Below are 24346 nucleotides of genomic sequence, written 5' to 3' on the forward strand. Positions count from 1 at the left end.
ATCCCCTTGGAGGAGATGTTCCTCCATAGGAAGGAAGTCCACAGAGGTGTCTATGCTCAGAACCATTAAACCAAATAAATTCTAGTGCTGCTGAGAAAGTTCTAGGACCTACAGCAGATTTCCCAACCTGGGGATCTGGCCAAAGGGACTGAGAACCCCCAGGGAATTTGACTTCGGAGGCCAGTGGGATTTGATTACAAAACGTACACAGGACTGGGGAGATAGGCTCTTGGAGGGCACAAACAAAACCTTGTGGGCACCAGGGCCCAGGAGAAAGGAGCCCTCCTGGGTGATCCAGTGCCCATGCCTCTCCCAGAGAGTCCAATAATGAGGCCAAGCCAGGCCAGGCCTTCAGTGAGGAGTGGGACTTCTCTGGAGGGATGCCAGGCATGTGATGTCAGCTCTACATTAAGGGACAGACAGTCAGGGCCAGCTGCAGGCAAATCAGCAGAAACGGAACAACTGAGCTTTATGACCCTCTGCCCCAACTCTCCGCCTGGCCCTCAGTGGCCTAAGGAAACTGTCACTTATCCGTCATTGGTTCATTAAACAAACACCGGCACCCCCGATACACCATGTACTATTCTGGAACTGCAGACAGGAATAAAAGGACCACCATGGTGTTCATCCCCAGACCTCACAATTTGTGGTGAAACCACCTAGACACAACTAACCAACCCAGGAGAAGCACAAGCGGAGGGAGCGAAGGTGTGCAGACGGTCAGAGAAGACTTCATGGGAGAGCTGGGACTTGGCCAGGACCCCCAGCATCTAGCACAGTGCCCGGCATTTGGTAGACAGACAGACAGATGAGCCAGTGGCCTAGGAACACAAGGAATGACAGGGAGAGGGTGGAGTAAAGAGACTCCAGGCAGACGAAGACCATGGCAAGCTGAAAGTGGACGGGGTGGATCTCAAAAGCCCAGCTAAAGATTTTATTTGGGGAAATTGGGAAGTATCAGAGGTAATAAAATAATTTCAGGAAAGGTGTCAGCTGATCTAGACTTGACATTTAAGATTATTTTGCTCAGAAAAAATCCTAGAAGATCCAAAGGATTCTCTCTCTAAGAGGAGAATTTCAGGGACTTCCCTGGCGGACCAGGGGCTAAAACTCCATACTCCTAATGCAGAGGGTATGGCTTTGATCCCTGGTTAGGGAACTAAGATCCCCTATGCTCTGCTTCATAGACAAAAAAAAAAAATGTTTAATTAAAAAAGGGAAAAAAAAATAAAAATAATTTTTTAAAAAAATGAGAATTTCAAATGTAGTAATAGGTAAAGGGAGAAAAGCTTTACTGAATAGAGTTCTCTTAGGTACCATGAAATTCTAGCACATAGTCTATAAGCCTGGGCCTGCTCTGTAGATCCTTGCAGATGGCTGTTCCAACCACCCCCTCCCCAGAATCACGATGAGTGGATCAGGCCAACAAGGATCCACACCACTGGGCCCAGTCTGGGTTCCACACATCCCGCAGGTCACTGGCGTGAGTCCAAAGGCGCGTGACCAGGGCCACGTACAGAATGGCCCTCAGCCCCTTTGTCTGTGGCTCCAGGGTCAGAATGAAGATCAGGGAAGTTTGAGGAAGCAGGCATCAGCCCTTAGGAGGAAGCACTTATTACAATTAGAGATGACTGATAATAGAACAGACCACATCAGGCAGCCCGTAAGAGAATAAGCCTCCTGTCACTGGAGGCAATCAAGCAGAGGCCCAGCGATGTGCCAGAAGTCACTGCACTGAATGATTAGGACAGTTCATGGAAAGAGCAGGGCGCCAGAACCCTGTACTAACAGTCCCCTTGGACGCTTTACCTGATCACCCTAAGCCTCCATCCCTCATCCACCAAACAGGCTTATTGATAGTGAGTGTCTTGTAGGTTTGCCATAAGGACTAAGTGAAATAACGTGTGGGAAACAACAGAGCTTGGAGCACACAGTAAACTCTCAACAACTGACAGCAACTACTAGATTGAAGCATATGAATCGTACTAGGTTACAGGTCGAAAACAGTCTAAACATATCAACCATTTCATACGGTCCAAGTAATATTTTTTACTGAGGGCCACTCAGGTTCCTACTAACCTCGCTGATTTCACACTGAAAGTTTCCGTGCTCCCCACCTCTGTTGGATCCCCAGGGCCTGGGGCCAAGCCAAGAATCCTGCAGGGTCTTTCTGGAAACACACTGTACAGGAAGGGACCCACCCCTCCCGGCAGAGGCGGGTACCTCTTTGCCCAGGTCCTCGCGGATGACCTGGCGGACTTCCTTCATGCTGCTCTGCGGGGCCTGGCTGTGTAGCACCTTCAGCGTGCTGGTGTACTCCTCCGGCAGCAGGTAGTCCAGAGCCCCCAGGTGCTGGCCCACCTTGATGAACGTGCCCCGGTTGGCACAGCAGAGCTCACAGAGGCGCCTGGCAGAGCGGAGGTGCACCTGCAGGGAGACAGACGGGGCCAGAGAGACATGAGTGCCCATTGCCCACTGGGCACGCTTCTCTTTTCCTGCCACTCTGGTTGGACACACTGATGCACCCCCCAGTGCACATGCATGTGCACACACACACCCCATCATTCACCTTCAGTCTCCTGGTGCACACACACATACACACACACACCCCATCATTCACCTTCAGTCTCCTGGTACACACACACACACACCCCATCATTCACCTTCAGTCTCCTGGTACACACACACACACACATACACACACACACACACCCCATCATTCACCTTCAGTCTCCTGGTACACACACACACACACACCCCATCATTCACCTTCAGTCTCCTGGTGCACACACACACCACATCATTCACCTTCAGTCTCCTGGTACACACATACCTCATCATTCACCTTCAGTCTCCTGGTGCACACACACACACACACATACACACACACCCCATCATTCACCTGCAGTCTCCTGGTACACACACACACACACACACACACACACACCCCATCATTCACCTTTAGTCTCCTGGTACACACACACACACACACACCCTCCATCATTCACCTTCTGTCTCCTGGTACACAGATACACACACACCCATCATTCACCTTCAGTCTCCTGGTACACACACACACACACACACACCCCCCATCATTCACCTGCAGTCTCCTGGCACACACACACACACACACACACACACACACCCCATCATTCACCTGCAGTCTCCTGGTACACACACACACACACACACACACACACACCCCCCATCATTCACCTGCAGTCTCCTGGTACACACACACACACACACACACACACACACCCCATCATTCACCTGCAGTCTCCTGGTACACACACACACACACACACACCATCATTCACCTGCAGTCTCCTGGTACACATACACACACCCCATCATTCACCTTCCATCTCCTGGTACACACACACACACACCCCCCATCATTCACCTTTAGTCTCCTGGTACACACACACACATCCCATCATTCACCTTCAGTCTCCTGGTACACACACACACACACACACCCCATCATTCACCTTCAGTCTCCTGGTACACACACACACACATACACACACACCCCATCATTCACCTTCAGTCTCCTGGTACACACACACACACACCCCATGATTCACCTTCAGTCTCCTGGTACACACACACACCCCATCATTCACCTTCAGTCTCCTGGTACACACACACACACACACACACATACCATCATTCACCTTCAGTCTCCTGGTACCCAGACCAGTCAATTCCAACCTCCAACTGCAGCCAGCCTCCAGACATGGCCTGACGTGGCCAACACTTCTGATCGCCTTTCCTTCAAAACTTACCTGGTCTGAGTCCCACTCCCACAGAAACAAGCATGTGTAAGGTTTTCAACTAGTTCTGATCCATTTATGATTCATTCAAGGATACACTAAGTTCACACATTTGCCACCCACCCCTCAGCCATACTAATGATTCTGTCTGTCTGTTTGGAGGTCTACAATTTTCAAAGATGCCAAAGTCATTATTTTTTTAATCCTTCCAGCAATTTAGGGAGGTAAGTACAGGTATCTTTAAGGACGAGAATGTCAGATGTTTTGATTATAGAAAAAGCTAATAAATGTCAAAGGAAGGTCTAGAAAGCATTTCAATCCTAGGGCTCTTTAACTCAGCAGACTTTAGCAGGGATCTCCTGTTAACTGGAAGAAAACATCACAGTGGGGCATTAGGCACATAGGGTGGGCGGCAGGCCAGGTGGTGCAAGACAGGCCAGCCTTAACTCCCTGCCTGATGCCCACCTATCCCTCTGGAGTGGGATGTGGCCCCCACCCACCCCCAGGCTGCACATCCCCAGTCACCACCCCAACTCTGCTGAGGATCTTGGAATTTTGAGGGTCCTGCCTTCCTGAGCAGGATGGAGCCACAGGCACAAACAGAAGACAAGGGAGACCCAGGGCTCTGTGGGAACCTGGCACCCTCTTCCTCCCGTAAGTCAACCAGGAGAGTGAATATTTATGATGGACTTACGCTCTCAAGTGCTACGAAGGATGCTGACATAATTAAGGGCATGTTGGGGGCAAGAAACCAGGTGAAGAGTTAAATAATGGTAGGCAACAAAGATGGAAGAAACGTTCAAAGATTCTACATGATTAGTTGCCAAGTGAACTGCACAGAAAACTGTTACCTTAAGAATTAAAAAGAGAATGCTGCAGCCCCAAATACCCTGGTCCCAGCAGCCAGGGAGCCCACCTACCCGCTCCGTCTATAGCAAAGGGATGCCCTGGACCCCAGGCACTCGGAGGCTGTCCTTAGGCCCTGCCAACCCACCCTTCCTTGCCACATGCTGTGATACTGCAGTGACCCTGTGCCATTTCTCCTGTGTCAGATGGGGCCCCCGATCAACAGGGGAGCTTGGGGGCGGGGGTGGACACTGCAAGACCACAGCGGCACAAGGAGGCTCCCTACCGGCCCCACTGGGCGGCTTCCAGCTCATCAGCCAGTGGGACAGGGGCTTGGGGACCTGCCGGTGGCCCTCATGGACCAGCCCACCCTCACTACCTAGTGGGCCCCTTCTGTGGACCAGCTCAGGCCCACACGCTCCAGCAAGTGCTCTGACCACCCAGCAGGCAGCTCCCACACACTAATTCTAGGTCGTCTCCTCCTACAAATCTCTCTGCCCCAGGGCCATGTCTCCTTGTCTCCAGGGCAGCCTGGGATCCCAGCCTTGGAAGCCCCCAGCCAAGTCTTCAGGTCTGTTCTTGTTCACCACCCCAATCCTAGAGGGAGCAGGTGCTTTATGCATTTACTACCTCTGTCCCCTTAGATTCTTCTACTGCTGCTTTTAGGAGTTAACTACCTTTTCCTAATTAATACGTTTTTACATTTAAATTACAAATATGGGGACGTCTCTGGTGGCCCAGTGGCTGAGACTCCAAGATCCCCATGCAAGGGGCCTGGGTTCGATCCCTCGTCGGGGAACCAGATCCCATATACCGCAACGGAAAGATCTCGCATGCTGCAATTAAGACCCAGCGCAGCCAAATACATAATTATTGGGACTTCCCTGGGTGGTCCAGTGATTGGGATTCTGCCTTCCAACACAGAGGACACAGGTTCAGTCCCTGGTCAGGGGTCTAGATCCCACATGCTGCGTGGTGCAGCCAAAAATTAAATAAAATTTTTAAATAAATAAATTTTTTTAAATAAAATAAATTACAGGTATGACTAGTCCCTGGCTGATACAACCCCTGCAATTGAATGGGAATAGATTAGGATTAAAAAGGAGAGCATTTCAGGTCAAGAAAACAACACAACATGCGTGTGTGTGTGTGTGTGTGTATAAGACCTGCTCCACCATTTTCTTTAGACTAGATTCACATCTGCATTTCTCTCGGCTACTGGAAGAACTCAGAAAGCATTAGCCTCACACCAACTAGGCCTCCTACCAGGGAGCAGAGCCAGGGCTCTGTTGCCCCCCTCCTCTGCCCTGAGCCAGTCCCAGGTAGGGTGTCTCCTGGCACAAAGTAAAGGTCACATTCACACTGTCTGGACAATGCAGGGAGCCCTCTCTGGTCACACAAGCCCAGGAAGGCTGGTCTACCTCTGACTCACTGGTTCCCTGGCACAGCAGCCATTGGGAACAGAGACCATGTGTGTCCCCTGTAGACTCTGTGTACCCCAGGGCAAGCCATGATGAGCCGTAAGTGTAGATTGATGACAACCATGGGTCACACACACAAAACCATCATCCATGAAACTGAATCGGCATCTACTGCAAATGGCACCCATATTTCAACTAGCGTCTTAAACACACACAGTCATATGGGGATGAGGGATATTCCACTCACCAAAAAAATGCAAATGCTCTTTGAAGGTCAAAAGACACAAATGCTGAATAACAGAGCAGGCATTCTGATCTCCAGGGTCCCTTTCCAGCTCCAGCTCCCACAGTTCCACTGTCCCTTAGGATCAGAAGGCAGGTTTCATTCAGAATTTCAAGAAACTGCTGGCTTAGTGCAAAGTCCCTCTTTGAGCATTCACCTCCTGCTTGCTGGTGACTTGGGACGGAGGACCGCCCTTCTCCTGCTCACTGAGCATCTTTGCTTCTGGGATCTGTAATAATAAATCTTGTTCAATCAAAACACCCCAGTGAGTTTCACTTCCCCAGTGGGAGCTTGGATGCCGACAGAGCTGTCTGCGGACCCCGTGTGGGTGGCTTGTGCCCCCGACTCAGCAGGTCATAATCTGCACATTCTTAATTGAATACACCAGCGCTGGCTTCTCAACACACGCTAGTGCCCTAAACACTGCACACCCATTTGCTCACTGGCCCCGAGGCCCGTGGGGCCAGCACCTGGTTTCATGAGCTGGTTGGGTGTTTGTCGCTGCAGCGTGTCCTCATTGCAGAGTTCCCACACTCCGGGCTCCATTCCTGCCAAAACAGGGCAGGAACAGCTGGCACCATCTCTCTGCCCCTCCTCCAACTTCGTTTTCACTCCCAGCTCAATAACTTGCCTTATGATGATCTCATTACCAATAACCTTGTTGTAATGAGCTTTAATCTGCCTCATATTAATTAAAAGCATTGTCATTAGCCAGCTTGGGTTGGGATTTGGGGGGAGGAGGGAGTGGGCAGTGAATAGCTAATAAGATCAACTCAGTACTGATTAATTATTGATTGGGAGGGATGGAGCAAAGGCCCAAGGAGGGCAATCCTTTACTCATGCCTAAATCCTGAAGGGTAGGGAAGAAAGGTACCAAAGCCAGCCTGAATCAGTAGGTCTCCCCCATCAGAACTGGGCAGTTGGGCAGTATCTCCAATGGGGTTTTGGGGTTTGAGTGTGAGACAGAGATGAAAGAGACAGACACACATACAACCCCACACATCACAGGAAGAGACGGTACAAGAGAAGGTCACAGACAGACCCCAAAGCACACAAGCCCCTTAACATATTCTCCCAGTCAAAGACTCAACACCCAAAGGAAATGCACTGACAAGCAACCAGTGTTATCTCTGGGCAGTGGGATTACAAGAGTACTTTTCTTTATAGGTCTCTCTGTATTTCTAAAATTTCCTAAAACTAATATTTATCATATCAATAATAGAGGAGAATTTTTTTTAAATAATCTCTTCTTCAACATCTTCTGGAAATAGAAGTCCAGCCCCAAATTCTCGACCACACAGACTGGACCAGCTTGGTGCAGAATCCAGCACTGTTTCCCCAATTTTGCAGGGTGCTATGATCCACATGTGTGTTTTTCATCATGAAAATGGAATTGCAACTCCCCCTTCATCCCCAAGAAATCAAGCCAGGACAGTCTCCAAAGTCTCTTCTGGATGTCACCCTTTGCTTTAATCTTTTACTTAATGAGCAAAGTAAAACTCATCATGTCTTATGGGGAGAAAAAAAAAAACAAGTTGCAGTTTATAAAAGTTCTGACGAAGCTTGACCACAGATTTAATCCTACCCCTTAGCAGCGTCCTCTGTCCCTCCTCTGACTGACTACCTGTCGGGTAGATCCTGGTTAAACTGCAACTCTAAACGTGAAATTGCTAAAGCCATAATCTTGATGTCATCCTTAACATCTCTTTCCAAATGGGGAACAAAATTACCTTCCTTGTTTGAAGTAATAAGAACTGGACATCAGGAAAGGAAGGAGAGTGATTCCTGAGAGATGCGAAGCAAACACAGTGAACCTATGGTTGCCCCAATTCACAGCATTGAGGGTTTCCAGGCCACAGTGCAGGGAAAGGGGAGCCAGGCAGCACCCAGAAGACTTTGAGCTGAAGACACAGAGCTGAGAGTCCAGGAAGACCACAGCAGCTAGAGTTCACAGGACAGAGTACTGGAGAGCAGAGAGCCATACGAAGAAGGAACTCTGAAGAGCTGCCTAGGGTCTGCCTCGTGTACCTGGTTGAGTAACAGTCAGCACATACACACAAGAAAACTACATAAGCCAGAAAGATAACAACCACAAAAGACTAGGGTTAACAGTATCCTGTGTGTTCATATAGGTCTATTTCCACTAGCTGGACTAGAAAAATCTCATAATTCTTGAGGCATTTGCTATAATACCCAGAAGAGGGGAATATCCCAAACTAAACACCATTCCATTCCCAAGCAATAAATACTAAAAAACTTGAAAAAAATCACACTGTCTCCAAGTAACTTAACTGTCCCAGAACAAAGCTCTATAATATTTATAAAAATACAAATATATCTAGTACCCAAAAAGACAAAATTGCAATGTCTAGCACCTAATAAAATATTTACCAGGTATTCAAAGAAACAGAAAAATACAACACATTATGAGAAAGAAAAAAATCAATCAATCAAAACCAACTCAAAACTGAAACATATTTTAGCAAAAGAGGACAATTGTTATAACTGTATTTCATATGTTCAAAATGTTAAGCAGAGGCATGGACAATATTAAAAAAAAGAATGAGATCCAAATGAAACTTCTAGAGACTGTAATTTTTGATATGAAAAATACACTGGATGACACTTCCCTGGTGGTTCCGTGGTTAAGTCTCTGCACTTCCACTGCAGGGGGATGCAGGTTCTATCCCACATGCCTTGCAACACATCCCTCCCACAAAAAAATACACTGGGTAGGATAAATAGATGATTAGACATTGTAGAAGAAAGGTTAGTGAACCTCAAGTCCTAGTAATAGAAACTATTCAAAATGAAACAAAAATAAAAAACTTTAATGAAAAGAGCAGCTGTGATCTATGGGACAACTTCAAGCAATCTTATAAACATTGGAATGTTGGAATCCCCAAAAGAGAGGTCAGGGAGAGAATGGGGGAAAAATACTTAAAGAAATACTACCTGAAATTTTTTTCAAATTTGATTTTTAAAAAATTATAAACCAATAGATCCAAGAATCTCAATAAGCCCCAAGCATAAGGAAGAAAGAAAACTGCATAATGAACTTGTTCAAAATCAGTGATTAAGAGAAAATCCTGAAAGTATCCAGAGGAAAAAAGACACATTATAGAGAAAGGAACAAAGATAAGAATGACAGCAGATCTCTCGCTGGGAACAACATAAGCAGAAGTTCGTGGAGGAACATCTCTGAAAGGACTGAAAGAAAACCTAGAATCCTATACCCAGCAAAAACATCTCTTAAAACCAAAGGTAAACTAAAAGCTTTAAGACATATAAAAGCTGATAGAATTCATCTCCCTACACAATGAGAAATTTTAAAAGATATCCTTCAGGCAGAAAGAAAATGATACCAGAAATACAAAGGAACAAAGAGACCAGAAACAGAAACTTCATAGGTAAAGGCACAAGACTTCTTTTTTAGTACATAAATAGTATAACATGAAGTTTATAGCATATGTAAAAGCAACATGTATTACAACAGCACAAAGGCTGGAAAGAAGGAGACTAAAGTATGTTATTATAAGATTCTTCACATCACTCTGTGAAGCAGTACAATGGCACTTGTATGTAGACTACGACAAGCTAAAGATGTATGCCATAAACTGATGCAATCACTAAAATAATAAAAAGAATTATAGTCCATAAGCCAACAAAGGAGACAAAAATGCAACCATGGAAAAAACTCAATCCAAAAGAAGGCATGAGAGAAAACAAATAAAGCATAAATAGGACAAGTACAAAACAAGTAACAAGGTGAAAGATGAAAATCTAACCATGTCAATAATCTCATCAAATATAAGTGGTCTAAACACCCAAATTAAAAGTCAGAGATGGTCAAATTGGATAAAAAAGAAAGATTCAAGTATATGTTATCTATAAGAAACTGTCCTCTTAATATTAAAACACAAACAGGTTAAATGAAAAGGATGGAAAAGGATATACCATGCCAATACCAATTAAAATAAAGCTGGAATGACTATGTATGTAACAGACAAAGAAACTCTGACTCAAGATGGTGTCACAGCTGAAGGACACCACTTAAGGAAGAAATATTGCTCTTCCAGAAAAATGAAGATAGAATGCCTCCTAATCCATTCTATGAAACCGATGTAATGCCAATATCAAAACCAGACAGAAAATACAAGGGGGAGAAAGAAGCTATATACCAATATTCACAGTGAACACAGACGCAAAAATTCTTTTTTTTAAAAAAAGTGTTAGCGAATTGAGCCTAATCTATAAATAGGTTCTGTTCTCATTACAACCTATCATATAGTGCACAATTTTGATTTGTCTCCCTACAGGCAACATTAATTTTGATGGTTATCCACCTAACATTCTCACTTTTTGTTTTCTTTTTACCATTAAGTATTGTATGGGGAAGTCCTTTGAAATTGTACAAATAGCCAGTTTTTTACTGAAATTTCAATTTATTCATTTGTTTATTTATATCAGTATGGACTCACGGATTTCTAAATTTTTTCAGTGGATCATAATTCATTACTCTCATTGTTTCACAGCATCACTGAGATATTTTGACACAATAAACTACACATATTTAAAATGTACAACCTGATAGTTTTGACATATGCATACACTTATGAATCCATCACTATAATCAAGCTAGTTAAACATATCCATCACCCCCAAAAGTTTTGATTTCCCTTGATAATTCCGGTCCCATCCCTCCACATACCTCCCATTTCCAGAAAACCACTCATCTGCTTCCTATCAGTATAGCCTACAATTTTGTAGAGTTTTATATAAGTGGAATCACATTTTTTTTTACCTAGTCTTTTTCCCTCAACACAATTTTTCTGAGCTCCATCGTGTTCTTACATGTATCAACAGTTTATTCTTTTTTTCTTACTGAGTAGTATTCCATTGCATAAATATATTAATATCACAATTTCTTTATTTATTCATCAGCTGATACACATTTGGGTTGTTTCCAGTTTTGAAGTACAAATAAAGCTGTTCTGAACTTTCTTGTTCAAGTCTTTGTGCAGACATGCTTTCATTTCTTACAGGCAAATACTTAGGAATGCAGTGGTCAAACTGCATGGCAGGGATATGCTTCATTTTCAAACTGTATGGCAGTATATGCTTAATTTTCAAACTGCATGTCAGTATATGCTTAATTTTCAAACTGTATGGCAGTATATGCGTAATTTTTTAAGAAATTAAACTGTTTTCTAAAGTGGTTGTACCATGTTACATTCCCACCAACAGTGTATGAGAGAGAGTTCCTCTACATTATCCCAATGCTCAGCATAATGTCCTTTGCATTTTAGTCATTATGTGCAATTGTATTTAATTATGGTTTAAATTTGTATTTCACTAAGACTAATGAAAATAGATGGGGAAACAGTGGAAACAGTGTCAGACTTTATTTTTTTGGGGCTCCAAAATCACTGCAGATGGTGACTGCAGCCATGAAATTAAAAGACGCTTACTCCTTGGAAGGAAAGTTATGACCAACCTAGATAGCATATTCAAAAGCAGAGACATTACTTTACCAACAAAGGTTCGTCTAGTCAAGGCTATGGTTTTACCTGTGGTCATGTATGGATGTGAGAGTTGGACTGTGAAGAAGGCTGAGCACCGAAGAATTGATGCTTTTGAACTGTGGTGTTGGAGAAGACTCTTGAGCGTCCCTTGGACTGCAAGGAGATCCAACCAGTCCATTCTGAAGGAGATCAGCCCTGGGATTTCTTTGGAAGGAAGGATGCTAAAGCTGAAACTCCAGTACTTTGGCCACCTCATGCGAAGAGTTGACTCATTGGAAAAGACTCTGATGCTGGGAGGGATTGGGGGCAAGAGGAGAAGGGGATGACAGAGGATGAGATGGCTGGATGGCATCACTGACTCGATGGACGTGAGTCTCAGTGAACTCCGGAGTTGGTGATGGACAGGGAGGCCTGGCATGCTGTGATTCATGGGGTCGCAAGGAGTCGGACACGACTGAGCGACTGATCTGATCTGATCTGAAGACTAATGATGTTGAAAATCTTTTCATGTGTTTACTTGCCATCTCTGTATCGTCTTTGGTGAAATGTGAATCTTTAGTCCATTTTTAATGAACTGTTTGTTTCCTTATTATTCGGTTATAGGCATTCTGTATACATTCCATATACAAGTACTTTATCAAATAAATGATTTGCATATACTTTCTCCCAGTCTGTGGCTTGTCTTTCCTTAAACATTTTTCCAAAAAGAAATTTTTTTATTTTAATGAAGTAAAATTTACCACTTTTTCCTTCATGGATCATGCTTTTGGTATTGTATCTAAGAAATCTTTCAGTTCAGTTCACTTCAGTTGCTCAGTTATATCCGACTCTTTGCGACCCCATGAATCGCAGCATGCCAGGCCTCCCTGTCCATCACCAACTCCCGGAGTTCACTCACACTCATCCATCGAGTCAGTGATGCCATCCAGCCATCTCATCCTCTGTCATCCCCTTCTCCTCCTGCCCCCAATCCCTCCCAGCATCAGAGTCTTTTCCAATGAGTCAACTCTTCGCATGAGGTAGCCAAAGCACTGGAGTTTCAGCTTTAGCATCCTTCCTTCTAAAGAAATCCCAGGGCTGATCTCCTTCAGAATGGACTGGTTGGATCTCCTTGCAGTCCAAGGGACTCTCAAGAGTCTTCTCCAACACCACAGTTCAAAAGCATCAATTCTTCGGTGCTCAGCTTTCTTCACAGTCCAACTCTCACATCCATACATGACCACTGGAAAAACCATAGCCTTGACTAGATGGACCTTTGTTGGCAAAGTAATGTCTCTGCTTTTGAATATGCTATCTAGGTTGGTCATAACTTTCCTTCCAAGGAGTAAGCGTCTTTTAATTTCATGGCTGCAGTCACCATCTGCAGTGATTTTGGAGCCCCAAAAAAATAAAGTCTGACACTGTTTCCACTGTTTCCCCATCTATTTCCCATGATGTGATGGGACCAGATGCCATGATCTTTGTTTTCTGAATGCTGAGCTTTAAGCCAACTTTTTCACTCTCCACTTTCACTTTCACAAAAGGCTTTTTAGTTCCTCTTCACTTTCTGCCATAAGGGTGGCATCATCTGCATATCTGAGGTTATTGATATTTCTCCTGGCAATCTTGATTTCAGCCTGTGCTTCTTCCAGCCCAGCATTTCTCATGATGTACTCTGCATATAAGTTAAATAAGCAGGGTGACAATATACAGCCTTGACGTACTCCTTTTCCTATTTGGAACCAGTCTGTTGCTCCATGTCCAGTTCTAACTGTTGCTTCCTGACCTGCATATAGGTTTCTCAAGAAGCACGTCTGGTATTCCCATCTCTTTCAGAATTTTCCACAGTTGATTGTGATCCACACAGTCAAAGGCTTTGGCATAGTCAATAAAGCAAAGACAGATGTTTTTTCTGGAACTCTCTTGCTTTTTCCATGATCCAGTGGATGTTGGAAATTTTATCTCTGGTCCTCTGCCTTTTTTAAAACAGCTTGAACATCTGGAAGTTCACAGTTCACATACTGCTGAAGCCTGGCTTGGAGAATTTTGAGCATTACTTTACTAGCATGTGAGATGAGTGCAATTGTGCGGTACTTTGAGCATTCTTTGGCATTGCCTTTCTTTGGGATTGGAATGAAAACTGACCTTTTCCAGTCCTGTGGCCACTGCTGAGTTTTCCAAATTTGCTGGCATATTGAGTGCAGCACTTTCACAGCATCATCTTTCAGGATTTGAAAGAGCTCAACTGGAATTCTATCACCTCAACTAGCTTTGTTCGTAGTGATGCTTTCTAAGGCCCACTTGACTTCACATTCCAGGATGTCTGGCTCTAGGTCAGTGATCACACCATCGTGATTATCTGGGTCATGAAGATCTTTTTTGTACAGTTCTTCTGTGTATTCTTGCCATCTCTTCTTAATATCTTCTGCTTCTGTTAGGTCCATATCATTTCTGTCCTTTATCGAGCCCATCTTTGCATGAAATGTTCCCTTGGGATCTCTAATTTTCTTGAAGAGATCTCTAGTCTTTCACATTCTGTTGTTTTCCTCTATTTCTTTGCATTGATCGCTGAGGAAGGCTTTCTTATCTCTTTCTGCTATTCTTTGGAACTCTGCATTCAAATGTTTATATATTTCCTTTTCTCCTTTGCTTTTCACTTCTTTTCTTTTCACAGCTATTTGTAAGACCTCCTCAGACAGCCATTTTGCTTTTTTGCATTTCTTTTCCATGGGGATGGTCTTGATCCCTGTCTCCTGTACAATGTCATGAACCTCTGTCCATAGTTCATCAGGCACTCTATCTATCAGATCTAGTCCCTTAAATCTATTTCTCACTTCCACTGTATAATCATAAGGGATTTGATTTAGGTCATACCTGAATGGTCTAGTGGTTTTCCCTACTTTCTTCAATTTAAGTCTGAATTTGGCAATAAGGAGTTCATGATCTGAGCCACAGTCAGCTCCTGGTCTTGTTTTTGCTGACTGTATAGAGCTTCTCCATCTTTGGCTGCAAAGAATATAATCAATCTGATTTCAGGACATCTGGTGATGTCCATGTGTAGAGTCTTCTCTTGTGTTGTTGGAAGAGGGTGTTTGCTATGACCAGTGCATTCTCTTGGCAAAACTCTATTAGTCTTTGCCCTGCTTCATTCCATACTCCAAGGCCAAATTTGCCTGTTACTCCAGGTGTTTCTTGACTTCCTACTTTTGCATTCCAGTCCCCTATAATGAAAAGGACATCTTTTTTAGGTGTTAGTTCTAAAAGGTCTTGTAGGTCTTCATAGAACCATTCAACTTCAGCTTCTTCAGCGTTACTGGTTGGGGCATAGACTTGGATTACTGTGATACTGAATGGTTTTCCTTGCAAACAAACAAAGATCATTCTGTCCTTTTTGAGATTGCATCCAAGTACTGCATTTCAGACTCTTTTGTTGACCATGATGGCTACTCCATTTCTTCTAAGGGATTCCTGCCCACAGTAGTCGAAATAATGGTCATCTGAGTTAAATTCACCCATTCCAGTCCATTTTAGTTTGCTGACTCCTAGAATATCAACATTCACTCTTGCCATCTCTTGTTTGACCACTTCCAATTTGCCTTGACTCATGGACCTGACATTCCAGGTTCCTATGCAATATTGCTCTTTACAGCATAGGACCTTGTTTCTATCACCAGTCACATCCACAACTGGGTATTGTCTTTGCTTTGGCTTCATTCCTTCATTCTTTCTGGAGTTATTTCTCCACTGATCTCCAGTAGCATATTGGGCACCTACTGACCTGGGGAGTTTCTCTTTCAGTATCCTATCATTTTGCCTTTTCATACTGTTCATGGGGTTCTCAAGGCAAGAACACTGAAGTGGTTTGCCATTCCCTTCTCCAGTGGACCACATTCTGTCAGATCTCTCCACCATGACCTGCCTGTCTTGGGTGGCCCCACAGGGCATGGCTTAGTTTCATTGAGTTAGACAAAGCTGTGGTTCTAGTGTGATTAGACTGACTAGTTTTCTGTGATTATGGTTTCAGTGTGTCTGCCCTCTGATGCCCTCTCGCAACACCTACTGTCTTACTTGGGTTTCTCTTACCTTGGACATGGGGTATCTTTTCACAGCTGCTCCAGCAAAGCACAGCCGCTGCTCCTGCAAAGTGCAGCCACTGCTCCTTACCTTATGCAAGAAATCTTTGCATAACCCAAATTACAACTATTTTCCCCTATGTTTCCTTCTAAAAGTGTTCAATGTTCACGTTTTACATTTGGTTGTGTGATCTATTTGGAAGCCATTTTTCTACGTGGTGTGACATATGGATCAAAGTTCAATTTTGCACATGAATATCTAACTGTTCCAGCACTGTTTGTTGAAAAGACAAACCTTTCTACACTGAATTGCCTTTTCACCACTGAAAAAAAATTCACTGTTCATATTATGTGTGGGTCTATTTCTGGGTCGTTTAATCTGTTCCATAGATTATTTTGTCTATCTTTACACCAATACCATGCTATTCTGATTACTATACATTTATAGTAAGTCTTGAAATCAGATAGTTTTAGTCCTCAACTTTGTTCTCCTTTTTCAGTGTTATTTTCTAGAATTGACTCTAAAACCCTCTGCATTCTTATATAAACTTGAGAATCAGCCTGTCAATTTCTATTTTAAAAGCCCGCTGGGATTTTGATTGGGATAGTTATGAATCTAAGCTCCAGGAGTTGGTGATGGACAGGGAAGCCTGGTGTGCTGCAGTCCATGGGGTCGCAAAGAGTCAGACACGACTGAGCGACTGAACTGAACTGAAATTTATTTGGGGAAAATAGACATCTTAACAATACTGAGTCTTCCAACCCATGAACATGATTGCTGCTGTTCAGTCGCTAAGTGGTGTCTGACTCCTTGCAACCCCTTGGACTTGCAGCATGCCAGGCTTCTCTGTCCTATATCATGAACACAATATATTTCTCTATTTATTTCTCTCTAATTTCTCTCAGCAATGTTTAGATTCATATACATCATTTCAAGAATTCCTCCTAAGTAAATAATCTAGGACATAGGCAAAAACCCTATGAACAGAGACATTCAGCACAGTGCCAATTATAATAGAAAAACATATATGTAAATAGATGCTGACGCTAAAACTCCAGTATTTTGGTCACCTAATGCAAACAGCTGACTCACTGGAAAAGTCCCTGATGCTGGGAATGACTGAGGGCAGAAAGAGAAGAGGGTATCAGAGGATGAGATGGCTGGATAGCATCACCGATGCAATGGACATGAACTTGGTAAACTTTAGGAAATGGTGAGGGATTGGGGGGGTTGTTGCCCAGCATGCTGCAATCCATGGGGTCACAAAGAGTCGGACACACCTGGGCACCTGAACAACAATAATAAATAAATGCATCCTAAAAGCAGAAAAAGGGTTTATTATAGAACAGTCACACAGCTCCGTATTAAGCAGCCATTTTAACAGAAGATCATGAAGATTATTGTAACAACATGGAAAATGCTAAAGAGAGCAGGCAAATGACAGGAAAGAGACAGAAAGCATATCAAAATCATAATAAGTGTGAGTTGGTGAAATTATATTTTTTTCTTAAATCTGTACATTTCTGGTGGGCTACAGTCCATGGGGTCGCAAAGAGTTGGACACGACTGAGCGACTTCACTTTCACTTTCACTGCTTTAATAATTTTTTTCTATTTTTAATTGATCTATAATTCACACAGCATAAATTTCACCATTTTAAAATACACAGTTCTGTGGGTTTTACTATATTCACTTAAGTAGTATAACTATTAATATCATCACTAATTCCAGAACATATAAATTGTTTTATTTTTAAAACTCTTATTATATTTTAGTCACACTTTATATAAATATCTATCTTGAGTCTTTGAAATAAAAGTCTGTCTTCATTCAATTTGTCAGTATCCATTAATAGCTGATAAAGGTTGTGAGTGCCCAGTATGTATGAGTTTCCTATTATGTTTTTACTAACACTCAAGTTCAATGAATAATTTCATATTAAAATGAGAATCACACAAGATGCCAAATGACTTGTCAGCACAATGCAAGTACAAATAGGTCCCTGATTTATAATTTTCACACACTCTATAATCATTAGCTTCATTTCAATTGTTGATTCACTATATCAGCATATGATAGAAGCTGCTGGGAAACAAAACCTTGTTCATCACCCACTCTGCAATAATGGCTGGTCCTCGGCAGTAAATGCACAATCCTTTCCAGCACTCACATCATCTCACCTGGTCCAGGTAAGAGCCTCAGGTAGGTATCATCATTCTCTACATTGCACAGGTGTGGGAACTTCCACTGCTCAAAGGAAGGTAAGGGCCTTGCTAGGGTTACTCAGCCAGTAAATGGGAGATCCAGGGTTTGAGTCACAGCCTTCTGACTCCAAAACCCATCACTTTCTGCTAGACTTTGCTGCCCCTCCAAACACCCTGTTAAACATTCTTCACGAATGAGAAGGAAAAGGTCCAGATGTCCAGCGCCCGCTATGGGCCTCAAAGCTGTCCTCCTGTATGCTCATAACACCCCTACTCCTACCCCACAATGATTTCCCACACCTGGCAGGTCTGGGACCCCAGGAGTCATCCCAGTAAGCCGGCTATTACCAAGATGAGGAAGAAACCCATGAGTACACAGGGGCCTGGAAAACACCAGTCAAAGAAACCACAATCAGGGAGCCACTGGAAGCAGGACACAAGGCAGGCCCCGGAGGCATAACGGGTCTCACTGCAGACACTGGACAAGACCACAGGACTGTGCAGCCCAGGGAGGCAGGCCACGAAGGGGCAGGACACTGGCCCCGGTGGAAACAGGGACACAGCCTTCAACAGAAGTGAAAGCGCTAGTCACTCAGCCGTGTCCGACTCTTTGTGACCCTACAGACTATATAGCCCGCCAGGCTCCTCTGTTCGTGGAATTATCCAGGCAAGCATACTGGAGTGGGTAGCCATTCCCTTCTCCGGGGGAGCTTCCCGAACCAGGGATCAAACACGGGTCTCCCACGTTGCAGGCAGATTCTTCACTGTCTGCCACCAGACGGTAATCCTCCAAAATCCCCACTGTCCTTGGTATGAAATCCACACTCCTACCAGGCCCATCACGATGCGACCCAGGTGTCCTCCGGGTCATCTCTTACCTTCCCACCCACAGGGGTCAGTCCTGCACCAGCCCCTGCCCCCTGCCCCCGCCCCCAGCCCTTGCACAGGCAGCTTCACAACCTCACCACCCCTCTCTCTCACCTGTCAAAACCCTTTTCAGCCTGGGTCCTGGCCTCAGTCCCCTCGCGTCTTCCTAGCCCCAGCCCAGCCCGTGCTCCCATCCTCCCTGTCTCCTCTCCCAGATGCAGCTGCTGCCCACCAGCCCAGAACCAACAGCAGCAACCAGGGCTTCATCTCCAGCGAGCCTCCCCATCCTCTGATTTTCTGAACCTCCTTTGGAAAAAAAAAAAACAAAACTAAGCTCCTGAGTGGGCTGCAGCTCTGGGTAGGACCACCTGCTCTGGGGCCAGACCACGGAAAGCAGGAAGATGCCTCAGACTCGGCCAGGTTGCAGCCATGCTTGGTTGTGATCCAAGGTGAAAGGCCCAGGGCAACAGAGTTTCCAAATGTCACAGACGATGATGTGACCATACTCCAGTGGGGATGGCCTCCTTCCCACAGGCCCCATCCCCTCATTTCTCTGTAGGGAACAGACGGGCAGTCCATAAGAAGGACTCCATTTGAGCATCCAGGGCAGCAGCTTTTCCTGCACAACCAAGGACTGGAATCACCAATGACTTGCTCAGCAGAAGCCACGTGCCCATCACAATACCCAGAGAGACACCCCACCACTGCAGCCCCCTGCTTTCCACTCCAAGAGGAGCCACCAAGCGCTGCTTCCACGAGGAACTGAGCATGCTACCAAGAGGCGAAATTGAACAAGGCAGTGGGCAGACCATTGTCCTAGAGGATGTCGCCCCAGGCCGGCGGACATCTGGGATGATCACGGACTCTGCCTGACTCTCAAGGCCTCCCTGGGTCCCCTCAAGGTCACCCACAGGGACCACTGACAAGGGTCTGCATGGCTGCACAAAGACATAAAGAGGACCCCAGCGCAATTTCTGGGTCTGGACTCTGCCAGAGCCCTGCTTTCTAAGCCCATAGGAAAGGCTGGCCTGAGGGGGAGGGGGCTGGCACAGCTGGGCACTGATGTACAGTCTGCAAACTAGGTTGGCACTTGGGGGGCACATACTGACTCAGGGGAGCAGGGGTGGTCTGGGGAGATGCTGTCGTGATGTTCTGGTCAGAGGAAAGACCCAGCAAAACTGGGTCTCACTGAGGCCCCTTTGGCAGGTAGTCCTTAGTGAACCCCACCTGGCCTCCAGGGGTTTGTCATTGCTCCAAACCAAAATAAACTCCTGTGGAGTGTGAAGTGTGACACCCCAAACATGGACATTTATAGACCCAGCACCACCTCACACTCGGTTGTTAGTACTGTGGGACTTTCCATCACCAATGACAAATTCCAGGAGCACATCAAACACCAGAAAATCCCAGAGCATTTAATAGGGAAGGAAGAAAAGCAGGTGTCTGAGGGGCAACTCCACGGGAGACTGCAGAGCGAGCTGACCATGGGGAGGTTTGTGTCCGTATCCAGCAGTAATCTAGAAGGACGATATAATGAACACTTTAATCCCGTTACCAATGCTTATTAATACTTACTGTGTTTCGGCCCTAATCCAAACGCTTTATATGGGCATTATATCTCATTTAATCCCACAACCACCCTATAAGGTAGGCACAATTACTATCTTCTGTTTCAGAGATGAAAAGGCAATGGCTCAGAAAGGTTAAATATCTTGGCCCAGGGCACTCAGCTAAGACCTGAGCCCAGGCAGTGTGGTTGCAAGACCGCCTGCTCTTTAACCACAGTGAAAAGCTTCTCAGAATACCTGGATACTCCAAGTGAAAAGGCTTTGAACCTGGATTCATGGTACCTGGATCCTGGGCCAATTCTGCCCCTAATTTATCGCCCCTACTTAATGTAATCCTGAACAAATCATCTGAAGTTTCAGGACCTCAGCTGGCCCATACATACAAAGACAGGTTGCAGAGAATCAAGAACACACGTGCGGCATACATCCCACCCCTCTATCACCATGGCACCCATCAGACATCACTAATCAACCACAACACACTGAGCCCAGGTGAAGACTCACTCATTCTCTACCCTGTACTCAACTACTATGTATCGACTGGAATTGACGGATGAAATGCATTTGCTTTCCCAGAGTTAAGCTTGTTTCTAAGGTGTCTTCCGACTCTAAAAATCTACAACTGTGTTACTGGGGTTGTAAAGACAAAACTTTAGCCCCATTCCAAATAGATTTTGTCCTTTCGCTTCCATCTTCCTTCTGCAAGATGGACATTATATTACACGTGGTCTGCTCCATTGTCTCCCCAACCCGCAATGGACGAACTGGACGTGCTGGCCCTCTCTCTCCTCTGTCTCTCTAAGGGAGCCCAATGAAAAGGAGATCTAAGGCCAAAGCCGCTGACATAATAGGATGAAGGGGTGCAGGTTCCTTTGTGCTAAGCATTGTGTTTCCAGAAAGTTCCACTTAAAATACAAATACTCCCTAGAGACGGTAACACGGGAAATTATTATCAGTCACTGACACCTTAGCGTGAGTTTCTGCCTCTTTTTCCAGCTTCAGCAACTAGTCGAGAGCCCAGTTCTGTGGGATGGGATAGATTCCAAACACAGGTTCTGTTTCAGAGAAGGTCATCCTAAAAAGAAAGTTGTGGGAGGGGGCATTTGGGGAGGGGAGCCACTAGAGTGGCTGAGAAAGCTTAATGAATAAAACATGCTACACAGCTGCCAAGGATACTTGCATTTTAATAGGGAACAGTTTGGGGCCAAAAGAATTAATCTCTAATGGTGGAATTAAAAGCATCAGCAATGATTTAGGGAGGTAATAAGCAAAGGAAGTTGTTCCAGCACCCCTGAAATCCCAACAAATGAGCTGATGTGAGTGCACAAGCCCTCAGCAAATAGCAAATATGCTGCAAATTTAAGGGATTAATAATATTATTACTGACAACTTCTGACTCTGCCTGCCAGTGACCAAGCCTGCCACTACAGAGACAAACTCGGATGCTCATGGGAGCCCAGGACATGCACTCTTTGGCCTGGAAAGCATCCATTTGGGAACTTAGTTGCCAGAAAAACTGAAGAGAACCCTTCCCTCCATCTGCCACTTAATCACACACACTGAGAAGATGCATAATTAATTTGTTCTCAACAGTTGCTCTGTGGCTGGAATAGTGAGGGCATTTCTGGAATGGCAATTACAGGCACACACAAAAAAATGTCATGTAACAAGCAGAATAACACATCCATCCAGCCTGCTTCGCTTCCCTTCCCCATCAACCCTGTTCAGGCCATGGACCTGGGTGTGCAACAGGAGTGCGAAGGAACAAAAAACCAAATCCTGAAAGATACAGGGAAGGAAGACTCACTTTAACCTCAGGAAGGGGAAAAGGTGCAAAGTTGAGGTACAAGGTGAAGATCAATGAGCAGGGCATTTGAGGGACAGCTAAACACACACATGAATTCAATGAAATTGAAGGAGTCTTGCTAATTTCATTCATTATGATAATGACATGAATACATACAAAAATGTCAGTTGTTAGAGATGCCCACTGAAACTATGTGTGAAAAGCCCTGATTTTTAGAATTTAAAAGTCTTCAGCAAAACAAATAAATGAAGGAATTATGGCAAACTATTTTAGATCCAGGTGCCAGGCATAGGGTTCACCATATTATTCTTTTTTTAAATACATCTGAAATTTTTCATATAGAGTTTTTGTCTGTGCTTTTAAGATTTAAGGCAGATCCCTACCTGTTGTCCCTGCATTTCACTGTAGCCCAGGAGGCTGTGTGTTCTAGACCTGGGCCAGCCTTTCTTGTCTCATTGTGTACCACATGCCCTGTCATTCACCCTAGTCCATCATGTCAGACTCCTTTTGGGTCCTGGAACAGCCATGCCCGTTCCCATCTCAGGACTCTCAGGCTTGCAGCCTCCTTTTCCTAGGGCCAACTTCATGAGCATGTGACCAGTGCTAGTCAGACTGCACCCCGCACTCAAAAGGGCTTCACACCGAGGTTTAACATGAAAGACAGAAAAACACCCCCCAACAAAGATGTCCACGACCTAGTCCCTGGAACCTGTGAATATGTTACCAGCAAAGAAGGATTAAGGCTGCAGAAGAAACTGAGGTCCCTGATCAGCTGACCTTGAGATAGATTAGCTTAGATTATCCAAGTGGGTCTGGTGTCATCACAACGGTTCTTCTAAGTGGAAGAGGGGGGCACAGGAAGAGAAGCAGAGATATGGCAGCATGGAGACCTAGCCAGACACTGCTCGCTTTGAAGATGGAGAAAGAGTGCTTTGAGCCAAGGAATGCAGGTGGCCGATCAAAGCTAGAAAAAACAAGGCAGTGGACTCTCCCCTAGAGCTCCCAAAAGGAACACAGCCCTGCTGATGCTGACACATTCATTTTAGTCCAGTGAGAACCAGTCTAGATTTCCAACCTCCAGAACTGTAAAAGAGTAAACCTGTACTGTTATAGGGGCTTCCCTGATAGCTCAGTTGGTAAAGAATCCGCCTGCAATGCAGGAGACCCTGGTCATGCAATGCATGACCTCCTGCAATGCAGGAGACCCTGATCCACTGGAGAAGGGATAGGCTACCATTAAGTTTGTAGTAATTGGTTACAGCAGCAATTAGAAAACTAATACAGCGTAGCTGTCTTGAAATTCTTAATCTTATTTTTGGATGTGGGTTTTGCAAATAAAGCCAAATGGGAAGATGGAGCAAGCTCACACGCAAGGGTAGATGGAAGGCCATAATGCAATTAATAAAGTTGATGGAAGTTCACATGCAGCTCACACACAGTCCCATCTCCGCAATGGGTTCTTGGCTGCCCTTTCCTCACCCCAAGCCCAGTACCCCGGCTCCATCTGGCCGCCCTGCCTCCTCCCCACCGTTACAGCTGCTCTCCTCCCAGCAAGGCAACCAGGTCATGTTGGTGGGGGAGGCGTACCTTCTTCCATTGCCCTTTGCACCCACTGGAGGCCTTGGTATAGACATAAGAAGGGTCAGGGTCACTTCATGCCCAGTTACATTCCTCTTCATCCCAGCAGTGAAAACACAAAATGAAATGGGAGGTGTCTGGCTTGGCTGACTGGGGCAAGTTGGAATGAGTTGCTTCACTCCTGCACTTATGCTCAAATAGTCATTTTCAGAGTGTAAAATACAGTTGCTGTTTTTTTGAGGGGGTTTTTTGTGATAGAATGACTTAAGGTTACAAAGGACTATGATTTATGTTGGTTACCCTTTAGTTTAACAGATGAGAGTATAACATTTAAATATCTATTTCCCTTTCTCCCCATAAGTTTTTATGCATGTTCACAGTGAACTTGAGCTATGGAATGAATTTAAGAACC

The 24346-nt window shown here is 44.8% G+C and overlaps 1 protein-coding gene across 4 annotated transcripts in view; it reads right to left on the reverse strand.

Moving 5' to 3' along the window:
* The window catches only part of ADCK1 (aarF domain containing kinase 1), a 128292-nt gene that overhangs the window by 71981 nt on the left and 31965 nt on the right, over nt 1-24346 (reverse strand). For 3 of the 4 annotated variants that reach the window (XM_025295144.3, XM_006052893.4, XM_025295145.3), the window contains one exon: nt 2224-2427. In XM_025295144.3, the coding sequence (XP_025150929.3) occupies nt 2224-2427 (204 nt within the window). Of the gene's footprint in view, nt 1-2223; nt 2428-6296; nt 6562-24346 lie in introns of all 4 variants that reach the window. The other variant, XM_044924696.2, reaches the window with a different exon arrangement.

This window comes from Bubalus bubalis, chromosome 11, assembly GCF_019923935.1.
Source record: "Bubalus bubalis isolate 160015118507 breed Murrah chromosome 11, NDDB_SH_1, whole genome shotgun sequence".
Lineage (NCBI taxonomy): Eukaryota > Metazoa > Chordata > Mammalia > Artiodactyla > Bovidae > Bubalus > Bubalus bubalis.